This window comes from Octodon degus, unplaced genomic scaffold, assembly GCF_000260255.1.
Source record: "Octodon degus isolate 3935 unplaced genomic scaffold, OctDeg1.0 scaffold00065, whole genome shotgun sequence".
Lineage (NCBI taxonomy): Eukaryota > Metazoa > Chordata > Mammalia > Rodentia > Octodontidae > Octodon > Octodon degus.
In genome coordinates, this window is record NW_004524641.1 from 8781725 (window position 1) to 8797632 (window position 15908).

Consider the following 15908-nt stretch of genomic DNA (forward strand, 5'->3'; position numbering starts at 1 on the left):
ATACATACATATTTTTCCCCCCTGTTGGTACCAGGGATTGAACACAGGATCTTGCACTTGCCAGGCAGGCACTTAAGCAGATGAGCTACTCCTTGGCCCAAAATTGTAAACAATAAGGCATACAGCTTTTCTTTTCAGCCTGGATCGTATTATACCAAAAAATTTTCAAGGTTAAAAACTAATGTCTGGTGTAAAAGTCAGGACTGGTCATCATAATGTAAAGGCCTTGCAAGGCTGGCCAGGGGGACCCTGGGTGCTTGGAATGTTGTTTCCTTGCCTGGGTACCCAGGCATGTCCATGTTATGAAAGCACCTCACATGACCTAGTACCTTTCTGCGTGCTCTTCTAAAAAGTTTGCTTTAAAACGCTGGTGCTGAAAATGCGAGGACAATTATGTGTTGAGTGCAGACTTCTTTTTTTGGTACCAAGAATTGAATTCAGGACCTTGCACTTACTTACTAAGCAGGCACCATGCCGCTGGGCTGTATCCCCGGTCGAGATACAGCGAGTGTCGATTTCTTACCCTTCCTGATACTGTAGGCATCGCAGAATTGACAATTTTTTATGAAGTTGAACTCTTTGTTCTTTGTCAAAATTTGATTTTTAGGGGCTGGGGAGATGGCTCAGTGGAATAAGCGCTTCCCTGGCAAGCTCGAGGACCTGAGTTCAATTCTCGGTTCTGAAAAAAAAAAAAAAAAAAAAAAGATTTTTAAACCTTTCCATTAACTCAAATGTGGCCTTTTTTTGTGGCTGGGGGGTTTGTTTTGAGACAGTGTCTTGCTATGCTGCTGAGCCTGGGTGCAAGTGTCCCCCCACATCAGTTTCCCAAGGAGCTGTGCTTTTCAGACTGGTTGTTTACTGGCTTTTCTTCAGCAGTGGCACAAATGGATATATTCTATCTTCCACTGATGATTGGGATCATCAGCAAAGCACCGATTATTATCCTGTTATTAATTGAGGAAGCCCTTGGGAGTTTCTGAAGCAGGAAAGGTGCTTGCCCTGGACCCCGCCCCTGACGACTGTGGTTTTCAAGGCCCTGGGGTTTTTGATTTCTTTTACTTTCTTGTCACCTTGAGGTGCCTACCTCCAACACTGTCCCTGCATCATCCTACCTTATGCTTGATTCCCGCCAGTTCTAAGTTCTAGCTTATAATATTTTTTTGGCTTATAAATATTTATATTGCCCCAGACCTTAACATCTGTTAAATCTGTATAATGAGAACACGGGAATCTATCATATGATTATGGCTGAAAGAGTTTACCATATTTTTTTTTCACTAATGTTTTAAAGTTAAGCTAGGCATAATGGCACATGCCTGTAATCCCAGCATTCGGGAGGCTGAGGCAGGAAGATCACTACCAGTTTGAGGCAGCCTGAACCGCATAGTGAGACCATGTTTTAAAAACACACAAACAAACCCAAAAACACAACAAACAAACAGAAAACAGTATTTTGGTAAGCCTGCAAATCCAGTGGCCAGTTAGCCTCAACTTCTCCACAGGCAGCAGGAGAACCGAGGGCTCACGTCCAAAATGGGGCACAATCACTCTCAGCGTCCATCTCAGCAAAGCAAGGCCTTGCTCACAGCTAACTACGCTTCCAGACGCTTACTGGCAAAGGAAAGCCCACTGTAAAGTACTGCATTTGTGTCAGCTGTTTACATGCTTTCAAACATGCATAAATAACCAAACTATGGTGGGTTTCAGGAGAAAAAAAAAAGCCTAGCAAATCAGACTTCTTGAACAAGAAATTATTCCCAACAATTATACAAACTGCTTGCAGAGTGGAATTTCAGTATTTCTTGCTCTGTGGGTTGGCATGTACCTGGACTCCATTCCTGAGGCTCAGTGGGAAGGAGAAGCGCTCCTGAACCCCTAAGGGGGGAAATGGCATGAAACAGCTACTTGTGAGGCAAACAAGAACTTTCTGTTTGAGGCTTTAATTGGCAGGACCCTTTCACCACAGAAAACGAGGGGGGACATGAACACATTCATGTGAGAGAGCATTTTAGTCCTAGGAGGTGGAGGAGTGTGTTAGTGTAAAGAACTGATGACGGAAGAAGTGAATGCCTATGTGTGATTATTCACTGGACTCTAAAGAAGAAAATACAGTAAATTGAATTTGAAACTTTTTATTTTAGTTTTTATTTTAGTACAGAGTCTGAAGGATCTCATTATACAGATTGGACTCGTAATGATTCTCCTGTTTTCAGCCTCCCAAGCCCTGGGATTAGAGGAGTGCACCACCACACCCAGTCTAAATCCCCATCTCAGCGCACGCTGGGGGTGGGACTGGCACTGCACCTTGGACGGAGCATCCCGGAGATCAAACCCCTGCCCCTGGGTCTGCCTAAGCAGGCGCTTTAATCCGTGGAGCTATCTGGCTGGCCTTGAATTTGAATTTAATTATTAGAAAATTTGCTTAAATCACATAATCAGAACTCTAAAATATAAGGAAAAATGTGCACAGTATACAAGCATATATTTTCATATATGTAATCTCTGATTTGAAATAAGCTTTTTCATCTAGATGCCACTATACAAATATTTTATACCATTATAAAATTTGGTTTACAGCAAACAATGCAAAGCTAGAATCTAGCTTTTGACTGTAGCTCTTCTGTGTTTAAATCTCGCGATCCATGAGGACAGAATATATCTCTTTTGTCATCATAATCCAGTAGTTAGCACACAGCCTGGCATACAGTGGGAATTTAGAAAATATGTGTGAAACATTAAACCATTATAAAGTACAGTAATCCATTCAGTATTTCTAGCAAATGAGCAGATCTTTTAATTTTTTCAAATGCATTTTTAAATAATATAGTTGGAGAAACTATACATATTTATGGAATATAACATGAAGTTTTGACATATGTATACATTGTGAAATGGTTATGTCAAACTATTTAACATATCCGTCACCTCACATGCTTAGCTATTTTTGTTGTGACAGTTCCTCTTTTAAAATGTACAAATCAAGAACTCAAAATAAACTGTACTGCTGGCCCATGAACTAGCAAACGCTGTAAGACTAAGTAGCCCTTTAAAATAAGTAAACAGTATTCTGCGTTTGGGTCTACTTAACAGTTTTAAGTGAACTTTAAAATAAGCTATTGAGCTTGCAGTAAGTATACTAAAATTTGTTTTGTTGTTTGAAAGGGGTCTTGTTGTGTAAGTCAGCCTAGCCTTGAATTTACGATGTAGCCCAGGCTGGCGTCAGACTCCTAGGGATCCTCTTGATGCTGGTGCATCAGTACATTTGGCAACACACTGGAATTCTTCTTCTTCTTCTTCTTCTTCTTCTTCTTCTTCTTCTTCTTCTTCTTCTTCTTCGTCTTCGTCTTCGTCTTCGTCTTCGTCTTCGTCTTCGTCTTCCTCCTCCTCCTCCTCTTTTCCTTCTTCTTCTTCTTTTTTTTTTTTCCTGCAAAGCTTTATTCAGGAGGGGCTCAGTCCTTGGCAGCTGCCTTCCTCATGGCAGCCAGCACGTTGCTCAGCTCCTCACGCTTCCTCTTGGCACGGATGTGCGTCCCCATCCTTTTCTTGATGAACTTGAGGGCACGCTTGTCCTTGGACACCTTGAGCAGCTCCATGGCATGCCGCTCGTAGGGGGCGAAGCCTCACACCTCTCGGATCTTGTCCTGCACGAACTTAGTGTGTTTAGTGAGACATCCGCGACAGCGGTTGTGCCTCAGTTTGCTCACATTCTTAGTCACTTTGTGGCCCTTGTTGAGGCCCATGGCCATGGAATAGTGGAGGGCCGTGGTTACTGTTCTTCAATGGTTGCTGTGGTGGAAGCAACACTGGAATTCTGAAACACTAAATTTCTGCTTAAGCATGGTGGGCCCTTGTACTTTCCCTCCCTCTCTGAATGAAGTATTATTTTTTCCTCCTTGATAGAATGTCCAGAATAGGAGTTCATCAGATTCTGCCCAAAAGAGCTCAAGTTCAAACGACAAAGCAAACCCTCTTTAAATTTTTGCAGTGGCTGTCAAAGAGAAGCAGGCCTCTGAAACACGTCTATGCTGTGGAACTCACAATGAGAACATCAGAAAGTTGAAAACCTTTTGAGAGTCAAAAGGAAGGAAGTGATTTGGATGATTTGGAAGACAGACTCTATCATCTTGGCACCAGAAGCATCTCTCTGAAGTGGCTGAAATCCTCCACAGCCAGTTATTTGGTTACAAATATGTGTATGAAAACAAGCAAAAAAATTGGCTTGACATTTGCAAACATTCAGAGATTTTATGTTATTAGAGCTATCAGCTGTATTCTCTTATGGCTCATATCAATACTGTGACAAATCAGAAATAGCGCTGGCTGGCTGGTCCTAGATTGACACCCGATCCCTCAAGAGAGCAGCTGAACTTCAGGGCCCCACCAGTTCTAAATACAGGGATCAAGTAATGCTCATTCAGAAAAAAATCCTCACCATTACTTATCTCTAGCCACCTCAAGTGGGGACAGTCTGTGGACAGAGTTGCATCTTAGCCTCTTCCCGCTTCCATGCTATGGACCAAACCTGGGCCTCAGACCTACTGGCAAGTACCCTGCCTCTGAGCTACATTTATCCCATTTATGTTTGCTACAATGGAAGTGATTAATCAGTGCAGACTGATTAATGTATGGGATAATAGATGAAGGAACTAGATAAATGTACAAGAGAACAAACTTCAAAGAGCACAGCCAAAATCTAAACAGTTGTTTTGAAGCCTGTTTTGATCTGCTAAAAATATTTCCAAGTGAAGAAAAAGAAAAGTTATAACAAAGATTTCTGGCTCATGTTTCTTAAAAGGGAAGATTGACCTATATCTTCAAGGAACAATTAAAAACCTCACAAAGTCAAGACTAGAAACCCTAGCAGGGGGCCAGGGAGATGGCTCAGTGGAATAAGTGCTTCCCTGGCAAGCACAAGGGCTTGAGTTCAATCCCCAGTTCCACAAAAAAAAAAAAAAAAAAAAAAAAAAAATATCCTAGCATAAGTTGCCTGTAATCTGGAAGACATGGATGGGAATTCCTTCTACAGATGTGTTTTACTGGATCATGACAATGTTGGTGTAGTGGTTTTGTTTTTGTGCTTATTTACCTTTAGTTTGAACCAGTTTTTAAATATCTGATGTCTTTTGGAAAAGTGGGAAGATCTGGCAACCTTGGGCTGGCATCTCCAGACAGCTACAGTCCGCTGGAGCTAAGTACAAGTCTCCTATTTCCTGTCCTGCTGGCCGCAAGCGTTCTCCGATGTCATCTGGCTCCCACCTCTCCACCAAGGTCTGCTCCTACACCTGCTTCACCAGGGTCTTCCCTGTGGATTCCTGGTCTCTTAAATAGTCAAGAAGCTTGTTGCAATGTTATTAGCCAACACTGTATCCAATAAGAAAGGTCAGATTGGTAAAGTATGTCTGTACTAGGAGAAACAATGAGAAATCTATTAAATACCAGAAAAGAATGCCACTGCATTGCGCTACAGGGAACTGTTTTATCTTGTATTTGTTTTGTGGGCTACCATAACAAATTACCACAAACCTAGTGGTTTAAATGAACACAATTTATTTTTTCAAACTGAAGGCCAGACATTCAGAATCAAGGTATTGTCCAAATGGGTTTCTTCTATGAAGACAACAATATGCAATGTATTAATTATTGTAACTGTCCTACTACCCTGTTTTGAAACTGTCTCACTGCTATTTCTTTCACAATAAAATTAATATTTAAAAAAACCCAAAAAATAAATGGCTTTCTCCTGGAGATCCTGAGGGATAATAAGTGGGATCCATACCTTTTCCTTTGCTTCTGGTGGTTCTGGAAATTCATAGTATTCATTGGCTTGCAGACACGTCACTCCCATGTGCCTCTGTGCCCATGTGGCCCCCAATCTGTGTGTCTGTGTATCTCAGATCTCCTCCTTTCTCTTACTAGAACCCTGTCACTGGACTTAGGATGTACCCTAAATCCAGAGCGTTTGCATCTTTAAGTCCTTAATTATTTCTGCAAAGACCTTCCTTCCATATAAGGTCACCTTCTCAATACCTGGGTTTGGGACTTGGATCTATTTTTTTGGACACCATTAGGTAATCCAGTGCATGTCCCTTGCTGGGATCCTGGAAAGTAGGTCTACATAATATTACAAGCAACAACCATTCCTGTGAGACACAGGGACTAAACCCGTGGCCCCACTGAGGTGGATCTTATCTCTTGGTTTCTGAGTTGTCACCTGGGAAGAGGACTGCTGCATGGACGATTGCTGCCAGAGTGCCAGCCGGGAGGACTGCCTGATTCAGATCTATCTGTAGCCTCTGATTCCTGTCCTGTTCTGCTGGGTTGACTGGTTCACACTGTAATCCTGGTAGTCACTTGTGTCTTGGTGTTGGGTTGTACTTATGACACCCTGCTGGTGCTACACACCAAATCTACTTCATTTATTTATTATGTATACCCAACCCCTTATAGGTGGACTTTTAAAGATTGGCCAAACTGTCTTTAATTCAATATTCTTTTCTTTAATTCAGTTTTATTAAATGCCTATTCCATGTTAAGTAACACTACAGATAGAGCAGTGAAGAAAACAGACAAAATCCTTCCCCTTGCAGGGCTTGCATTTTAGTAGGCTCAGAGATCAATTAATAATTAAAATAGTCAGTGGTCAGAACTTGGATATTACTGTATTTGAACTTGAAGTCTATAGGATTTCCTGATGGACTGATGTGAAGTATAGAAGGAAGGAATGAAGGGTGACTGTGTAGTTCTGAATACCTAGAATGATGACGTTGCCATTTCCTGAATGTTGGAACTTGATAGCCTGTTGAGATCAGAATATGCCTATCTGACACCCTGAGAGTTTGAGCAGACAAATGAAGGTCTGGTTCTGGAGCTGGTGGGAGGGGGTCTTCGATGAATGGATATGGGAAGGCTCAGTGTCTGCAGGGTATTTAGAACCCAGAAGGTGAATGAGATCACTAAGGAAGAATGGAGGATGGTGGGAGACGGAGCCCCAGTGCTCCACGGTGAGGAATCAGGGAGATGAGGAGAAAACAGAAAGGGCAATTGGGAAGGAGCGGCCAAGAAAGAGAAGACAGGTATCCTAGAATCCACTCAGTCTGTGTGAGGAAGGCAGAGCCAAGTAAAGATGAGTCTCCAAAAGGAAGAGGAGGTTCAGGGTTTTCCAGTCAAGTGTGATAAGGCCTGAGAATTTACTACTGACATTACTAACAGGGAAGTTCCTGGTTACTACATGAAGAACAATTTGGTGACGAATGGGAGAAAAGCTTGACTAGAGAAGGTTCACGTGACAGCAGGAGGAAAGGAATTGGCAACCACGGGCACTGACATATTTCACAAAGTTCTACAGGAAGGCAAGCAGAAGATTGAGGGAGTGGCTGGAAAGGGATACAGGGTCAGGAATGTGGGTCCACCCTTCAGGGTGACAAAGTATAATATACTGGGAATAATCCAGTGGAGGAGAAAACTATTCAGAAGAAAAGGAAAGTTTGTGCCATTGCCTCAGGAGAGCAGGAAGAGATGCAGGGTCCCCAGGCAGTGGCATGCTCAGAATAAAGTAGCCTTTCTAGTGAAACTTGATGTCCCCTCTCCCCTGGAGTTGACTAAGAAGTGCTTCTAAAGTGCTGAACAGGACAGGCACTAGGGGACAAGAAGTGCAATTTTGCTTTAGATGCCATTGTCATCACAAATGAGTGGCTGTAATTTTTTTTTTTTTTTTTTTTTTTTTTTTTAGTACAGGGTCTACAGGATCTCACTACTAGATCAGACTCATAGTCACTCTCCTGTTTTCAGCCCCTCAAACCTTAGGATCAAAGATGCACACCACCACACCCAGTCTTAATCCCCATCTCAGCACACCCCGGGGGCAGGGCTGGCATGGCACACTAGGAATCAAACCCTGACCCCTGAGTCTGCCTAAGCAGCCGCTTTATTCCGCGGAGCCATCTGGTTGGCCCTCTAAAATTGCATTTTTGTTACTAACAATTGAATGATGGTACAGAAATAACCATACAACAAGTACTTACTGTTGTCACCTGCTACTTGTAGGTGCTGGGGATACAGTAGTAAGCAAAACAGTCCTACTTCAATCATTGCTACAAGTTGTATTATTAAGAGGTTTGCATGCATTTATTTATAATAAAAATTACGTATCTTCACTTGATCAGAAGTGTCCCTGCATGCTTTGTTAAAAACCTCACTCCTATTAATCTGTTCTTTGGGGTTTTTTTATTATTATTTTTTTTTCATTTATTTGGTACAGGGTCTCCTGTAGTGATGCGTAGTGATTCTCCTACCTCAGCCTCCCCAGTGCTGGGATTACAGGTGTGTGCCACCACGACTGGTTTCAGGGGCCTGCACAGTGGACCCAGGGTTCAGGGGCTGGTATAGCATGCAGTACTGGTGATCAAATCTGATTCCTTGCACTTACCAGGCAGGTACTTAGATCACTGAGCTATTTCCCCAGACTCCTCCTATTAATCTGAATAACAGATTTTTACGATGAAAATATATAATACTACAACCACTGTTAAATTTTTATTCTTGTTTTGAAATTCTGTACCATTTGAACTGCATTTATTATTGTTTCTGCTATTCGTTTTTACTCTTTAAAATAAAAATTAAAGAAAAAAAAACACTTCTCTAAGATTGATAGGTTTCGTTATCAAGGCTTAGTTTTCCCTCAAAACTGGTGGAGCAGCTCTTTGGAGCACTTTCTTCATTATTTTCTTTGCCAGGTTCCAGCCCCAGAGCCTTTTCAAATATATTTAAATATTCTTGGAATGGGTTACTTTGAGATGCATAAATAGGATACTGCAACCACCTTTAAGAACTGCCTGTAGGCAACTCTATTTCTGATAAATGATGCTCCAAAAAATGTGGTACCTACTCCACAACTATGACTAATACCATGTGATTAGATAAACTGTACACTACCATTCAGGTGAATTTGTGCTATATTTAGAAAGTGTATTGTTAACAACTGGACCAGATTCTATAAAAGGTACTGTGTTCCTATCATCCTAGTTGATACTCCTGACAGGCAACTGTCTAGGGATCATCCACCTATGCTAAATAAACCTGTGTTTTCTCCCATTAAAGAAAAAAAAAAAAAACAAAAAAACTACCCTTAATTTTTTTCTGGGTTTTTTTTAGATGTTACTAAAATGTAGTTACATTCTCTCACCAAGCCCACTTGAGAACATTAAACTATTTATTTTCTCTTTCTTTAGTTTGTAACACAAAAGGAACTCTAATTGTGGGAAAGTAGAGAGCATAGGGTTGCCAAGACTGCTTTTCGCTAAATGTAGACATCCGAATTTTCGGCATTGTACTAAAGAACACACTCTACCTTGTTGAATCTTGTAAAAGGCCAACAGCCACTCAGAGAGCATTTATTTGTTTCAGTCTTTTCTGTGGCTTTCTTTACAAGGGTTGTTTCTCTGATTTCCTGACAGTTAAGTGTTTATTTCATGGGACGTATTCCATTTAGACCAGCACAAAGCCTCTTCTAAACTCTTCCTCATTCATGTCAGAATCTGTTAGGTAGATAGCCCACTAGTTTACCATTTATTTGGTGAGGCTTGGTTGGGTCCGTAGTACCGGTACTTGGGAGGCTGAGGCAGAAGGAGTACTAGAACCCAGGAGTTCAAGTCCAGCATAGCAACAAAGCAAGAATTCAGCCCCAAACTTTTGTTTTAGAGTTCCCATAATCGGCCATACTTTATTTTAGAGTACATACGTTTCCCAAAATATACTTGAAGGGCATGTGTGCGTGTGTGTGTGTGTAAAGAAGAGAGTGAGGTTGATTTTGTAATTTCTATATTAACCTTGCTTTCATGGGGCCTTCTTAAAGGTTTCAGTCATATTTAATCTAGTTTCATATGTTGTCTATGTTTGTATATTGTATTTATAAAGCATTCTACGCTTTAAATAATAGCTACTTTTTTTTTTAATTTTAGGGAAAGGTCTAAAGAGTGTTCAGGGTCTCACTACTAGATCGGACTCGCAGTGATCCACCTGTTTATAGCCTCCCAAGAGCTGGGATTATAGGTGTGCGCCACCATGCCCAGTCTCAGTTGCCATCTCAGTGTGCCCTGGGGGTGGGACTGGCATGGCAGTCCCAGGGATCGAACCTCTGGCCCCTGCACCTACTTCCAGGTGCTTTAATCCATTGAACAGCTGCACTCTAACTTTCCCTTCCTCATCTCCAAATATTTGTATATTACAGAAAAGCTCTATTATATCACATTCAGTGTTAGAAATTTAAATCTCATAGCCTTGAAATTTCTTCCCTTAAGCTAACGCAGGGGCTGGTGAGATGGCTCAGTGGTCTAAAGCACCTACTTAGAACAAGCTTAGCAAAGCACAGGGACCACGGTTCAATCCCCCAGCACCACATGCCAGCCAACCCCGCCCCCTGGTGGGCTGAGCTGGCCACACACACACACACACACACACACAAATAAATTAAAAAAATAAAAAATAAAACATTAAAAAAAAAAAAGCTAACACACACACACAAACACACAGCCTGCATAGCTTGGCTAGTCTGTAATGTGTATTTCCCTCACATAAAGCCAACTACAGATAGTCTCCAAATTAAGATGGTTCCATTTAGCAAGTCTTTAACTTTACATTGCTATGACAGTCACATGTATCAGGTAGAAACTTCAAATTTTGAATTCTAATCTTTTCTCAGGCTAGTGATATGTGGTGTGATACTCTCCCCATATGGTGGGCAGTGCCCGGGAGCCACAGCTCCAGTTGGCAAGGCCATCACCATGGTAACAACCTGATTCTCTATGGTGTACTGGGCTAGCCGGTCAGGATGCTGGGTGGGTCAGGTGTGCCAGGTGCACTTTGCAGTGACTGTATGTTCAACATGCAATGGCTTTATTTGGTATGCAACCTCACTACAAACCAAAAGGCATCTGTCCTGACTCTCCCTCCTCTCTCCCGCACCTTCCTCCTGCTTGGGTTGAGGGGTGTGCGCAATATACGGGAAGAACCAGGATGCATACATCTGTATGTACAAAAAAGTTTATGTTCATGTCAATTAAACATGTTATATGATTAAAATGTTTTGCTAAAATGCGATCCAAGTAGTAAACAGGAAGGTTCATGCTGACAGGAGAAACCTTGGAACATGAACACAAATATAGTGACTAAGTCTTTAAGAAAACACAAGGTTTGCATAACAGGAACAGATGAAAATGTCCAAAGTATCCACTTACACATTTATGCTCAGATTATAAGAAATCCGAAGTTTAGAGAGATTAAAAAAAATCTTTTAGAAAAACTATGTAGTGGATTCTAATATGAATGAAGACTTTCAAAAAAATTTTTTTCAGATGAAGCTATTTTAGGCTTCCCTAAAGAGAAGACTGCAGAAAATAATCATATTATTATAAAAGCTCTAGAAATAATCCTTGCAAATAAAGTAACTAAAAAGACTTAAATGACTAGGAATGTAGCTCAGTGGCACAGTAGCTGCCTGGCAAGCATGACGTCCTGAGTTTGATTCCCGGTACCAAAAAAAGAAGAAAGAAGGAAAAAAGAAAGAAAGAAAAAAGGAAAGAAAGAGAAAGAAACAAAGAGAAAAAGGGGCTTCCCTTGTTCCCATGGGTAAGTTACCTTCTGTGCCTCGGTTTATCCTTTTTATTTTTGCAGTATCAGTGATTGAACTCAGGACCTTGCGCTTGCCAGGAAAACACTTATTCCACTGAGCTAGCTCCCCGGCCCCTCAGTTTATTCTTACACAGTGTGCCTGGTAGGCACAGAGTCCGTTTATCCCCTTTGTGACTTTGTCTCATTTTTGCTAAGTCAGATGACACATGCTGCCACCTCACTTACAGGAGCACATTCCAAGCCTCTGAAGTTTCTTGGTTATTAGGAGTGTTCTAGGAGGAAGATGGAAGAGACGAACGAGCATTTGGACTACTTTGAGTAAACAGAAGGTGTTGACAGCTCTGGCTAGTCTGAAGGCCTCCGACATGAAGGAAAGAGTGTTTCCGATGAGAGTGAAGTTGAGGATGTTTTTCTCATCGTAGTGTAGCGGTAAAAGAGCTGGGAATTATGCAACGCGGTGACTCAGACGGCCGTGATGTTTCCTGACTGTCTCACACCATCTCCTAGGGTTGTGCGTTGGTAACACCCACCACTATATGCCACAGTGGAAGAATTTGGGCCACTCTCATGCAGACTATTGTAGCATAGATTAAAAGCGGAAAGACAGAAGACTAGCATTTTCTTTTAGAAATGAGGTCGGTATTTTATTGTTTGCTCGCTTTCAGGAAGTTAATACCGGTGAAGAAAAGGCATCCTGCTCAGAGACCAGCCTGGCATCAACAGGTGGGGACGTCTTTCGGAGCCCGTTCCAACCCTCAGAGCCCATTCCACACCTCTGTGTTATTCTCCGTGAGAGCCCCAGTACACCACTTCCTTCTCCTAAATGAGGTCCCAAAGCCACCGCCTGGACTTCGCTTTGGGGAAGGTGGTTCCAAACAAATGCTCCTGGCGCCAGCAGCTCGAAGTTCCTACAGCCAAGTAAAAAAGTTTCCAAAGGAAACTTCCAGGACCTTACATAAGAGAAGCTACAGACCAAGACAAAACACTGCCACCGACTGAGGGTCCTCTGCGTGGGCCTCAACCGGAAGAAAGAGGCCCCCCGCGAGCCACACCAGCCGCAGCCAAGCCCGGGATGCCACGCGTGGTGGTGGCATCGCTCACAGCCCGGGGCTGCAGCCCAACAGGAAGCCCAGCAGGGAAACTTTCGCCCGTGGGCCGCCACATAAACAAGTTGAGCCCAAGATCAAGCAGTGTCTGCAGGGCAGCGGAGCTCCCCTCTGCGCGGGCAGCCCCTGGGCTCCACTAAGTGCTTACGCTGTGGGCGGAGTGAGACCCGGGAGGATGCTCCACTCGCCGGCCACCAGCCGCCCTGGGCCGAGGGCCGTAGGCGGGGAGGCCGGTTTTCCTCCCCACACCCCAGGCACCCCTCCCGACCCCTTCCCGGCATCCTCTCTCAGCCGGCAGACGCCCAAGGGGATTCTGCACCCCTGACTGTGCAGGCCCGGTCTCCACGGCCACCTTCAGCGGCAGAGGCCCGCAAGTCCCCCCCCCCCCGCTGCACCCACTCTCGGTGCTGGGCGACTGTCACCCCGCGCCCCAAGCCCGGCCCGCGCCCCGGCTGCCCGGTTACCTAGCCCTTGGATGAAGACGAAGCCGGTCACCGTGAGCACCGGATGCCAGTTAAACTGGAGCGCGGTCCCGTCCCAGCCGAGCCCCTCCCGGTAGTGCAGGACCCAGACGAGCGTGAAGATCACCGACAGAAAGCCGACGAGCAGCGCCGACACCAGGAGCCCCAGGAAGCCCTTGTAGCCGTCCATGGCCATCAGTGCCCCATACTCCGCGCCGCGGAAGCCTCGGAGTTCGGCGAGGCTGGGCGGCCCGGGTGGCTACTAGTCTGCTCGGTCTCCACCTGCGGGGAGGAGCCCTCCCGGGGGCTGGGACCTCTGGGGTGGGGGCCGGCCCTGCCAGGGGCCCCACCCCGGATCGCGCGGCGCGGGCCGCCCTCTGGCCCAGCCTGGGAGCTCGCGGAGGGCTCGAGTGACTGATCCGGTTAGTCCACAGAGAGCTCGCTGAGGATTTCATGCCCACCACTTTGTTGTAACTCTTCCTGACTCTCTTCCTCATTTGTGGCGGGAGCAGTGTGGCACACTCTTAGTTGGATGGAGTTCTGTGTTTTAAATTAAAAGCCTCCTAAACCCAGAAGACTGGCTCTGACGCCAAGGAAGGGTCACAGAGTAACCTCCGGTGGTGTGGGCAGCAGTGGGCTCCGCTTCATCTCTTAAGGAAACCACTTGGAATTCGTTATGGAGAAAGAAAGCAGGCCCCTGGCCCCTGGCCTTGCTTACAGGGCATGATAAGATGTATTTTAAAACTGTCTTGGGGGCCAGGAAGATAGCTCAGTGGAATAAGTGCTTGCTTGGCAATGGCAAGGTCCTGAGTTCGATCCCTGGTCCCAGAAAAAAAGGCCAAAAAAATCTTAAAACTGTCCATCTGTGGTTGAGTACTTGTCTAGCATGTGCAAAGACCTGGATTCTTTCCCAGCACCACAAAAAAAAAAAAAAAAAAAAAAAAAAAACCCTTCCCAAACCTATAAGTTAAAATTTAATGCTAGTGAAGTGTGAAGCTGTCTCACTGCTTGTGACCCTCTGTGTGGACAAGAATGTTGTTAGCATTAATGTTGCTATCAGAGAAACAGGGTTCTGGCTTCCAAGGCTTCATGAATGCATCTGGGAGCATCACTTCTACCCCTTATCTCCAAGGGACTATTTTATCATGTTTTTTTGAACCCTTCAAGCCGCTAAAACGTGCAGGAAAAGGAGGGGGATGACTTTCAGAGCCGACAAAGAAGTCCAGTGCCCTGGGAGTGGGGCAGGAGTAGAGGGTTGACAGGGATAGGCTGCAGACTTTGCTTTTTTTTTTTTTTTGGCAGTACCAGGGATCAAACTCAGGACCTTGCACTTGCCACACAGGCACTTACACCACTGAGCTATAGCCTCGACCCACAGGTTGCAGACTTTGCCTGTGTCATTATTTTCTCTTTGACAGGGAGAGTAAGCAAATAGAGAAGGTTGCCTTCCCAGTAGCACTGCCTTTCCTGCGGCCTGCCACAGCCTAGCCCTTTGCTCTTCTAATCCCTTACGAAACCCTAAGTGCTCCGGAAGTCCTTGGCTGTGGGGGCCTCTTGAATGTCAAAACCCCTGACCATTCCTGTCTGCCTGACCTCACCTTAGCCAAAAACTCCCTGAGTCTCCCCTTACTACAGACCTCTACTTCACACCATCCCCTTGGAACACTTATCAAGATGAATGGTAGGGTTCACCACATAGCTCAGCAGACTAAAGCACCTGCTTAGTCTTGTGCCACCCCAGAGGCATGATGAGACAGCAATTGAGACTGGGCGTGGTGGTGCTCTACTGTAATCCCAGTGCTTGGGAAGCTGAAAACAGGAGGATCACTACAAAGTCTAGTGTAGTGAGACCCTGCAGATCCTGTACTAAATACACACAAAAAAAAAGGATGGTAATGATCTATTTCTGTGGTCATCTCCACCCCCCAGACTGCCTTGAAGGCATTAAGAGTTGAACTGCATGTAGTCATTGTCAATAAACCTTCATTTTCAAGATTTCTGGAACTAGATGTGATCAAGGTCCTGGCAGGAAAAAGATGTGACATTCCAGTTGAGTAATTTAACAACAAATAGGACTCCGGGCACACGAAGTTTCTGATAGGGTATGAGAAGGCCCAAGGATTCTGCAGCTCCCTTAGCCTCAGGGGGAGATGATAAGTTCTTCCAGCCTGTCCCTCCCCAGAGAGAACTTCGGGACAAATATAGTCTCACACAGGCTTTGTGGAGCGGTGCAGCCAGCTTGCAGTGAGTGCACCAAGAAAGACTGGAAGGGGAATATATATTCCAACCTTTCCCTCCTCCTCTCTGATCTGCCTGGAGCTCTCCAATGGCTACTCATACCACAACAGAAACCAGAGGATTGTGATACAGTTCACAGGGAGAAGCTTCCCAGGACACTCAGCACAGGGCAGGAGGGCAAAGGTAAGTTCACTGGATTACACAGAAACTGTCACCAGATCTTCCAGTATTTTAGGCTTTGTTCTTGAGCACTACATTCCTGTATAATATTCCCATTTTATGATACTGTTTCTCTTCTTCTGCAAAGTTTACTAGATAATCAATGACACAGCCATTGTTCTTGTGCCTAAGAATGTGTAATTCTTATCTGTCTTCTCCCAGTGACCCAGTGTTTCACTCTGCTCTTGAGTTGATTTTGCTCTGTAGCAGCAGTAGCGAATAAGAATCTCTGGGATTCTAGGCCCCACTTAGCAAAACA

The 15908-nt window shown here is 44.3% G+C and overlaps 1 protein-coding gene across 1 annotated transcript in view; it reads right to left on the reverse strand.

Annotated features, from left to right (window-relative positions):
- LOC101564987 (cytochrome b reductase 1) overlaps positions 1-13605 on the reverse strand; it is a 33968-nt gene extending 20363 nt beyond the window's left edge. The window contains exon 1 of the mRNA XM_004634762.2: positions 13196-13605. Within this exon, the coding sequence (XP_004634819.1) occupies positions 13196-13388 (193 nt within the window). The 5' untranslated portion in view covers positions 13389-13605. The remainder of the gene's footprint in view (positions 1-13195) is intronic.
- Between the last annotated feature and the right edge of the window lie 2303 nt (positions 13606-15908).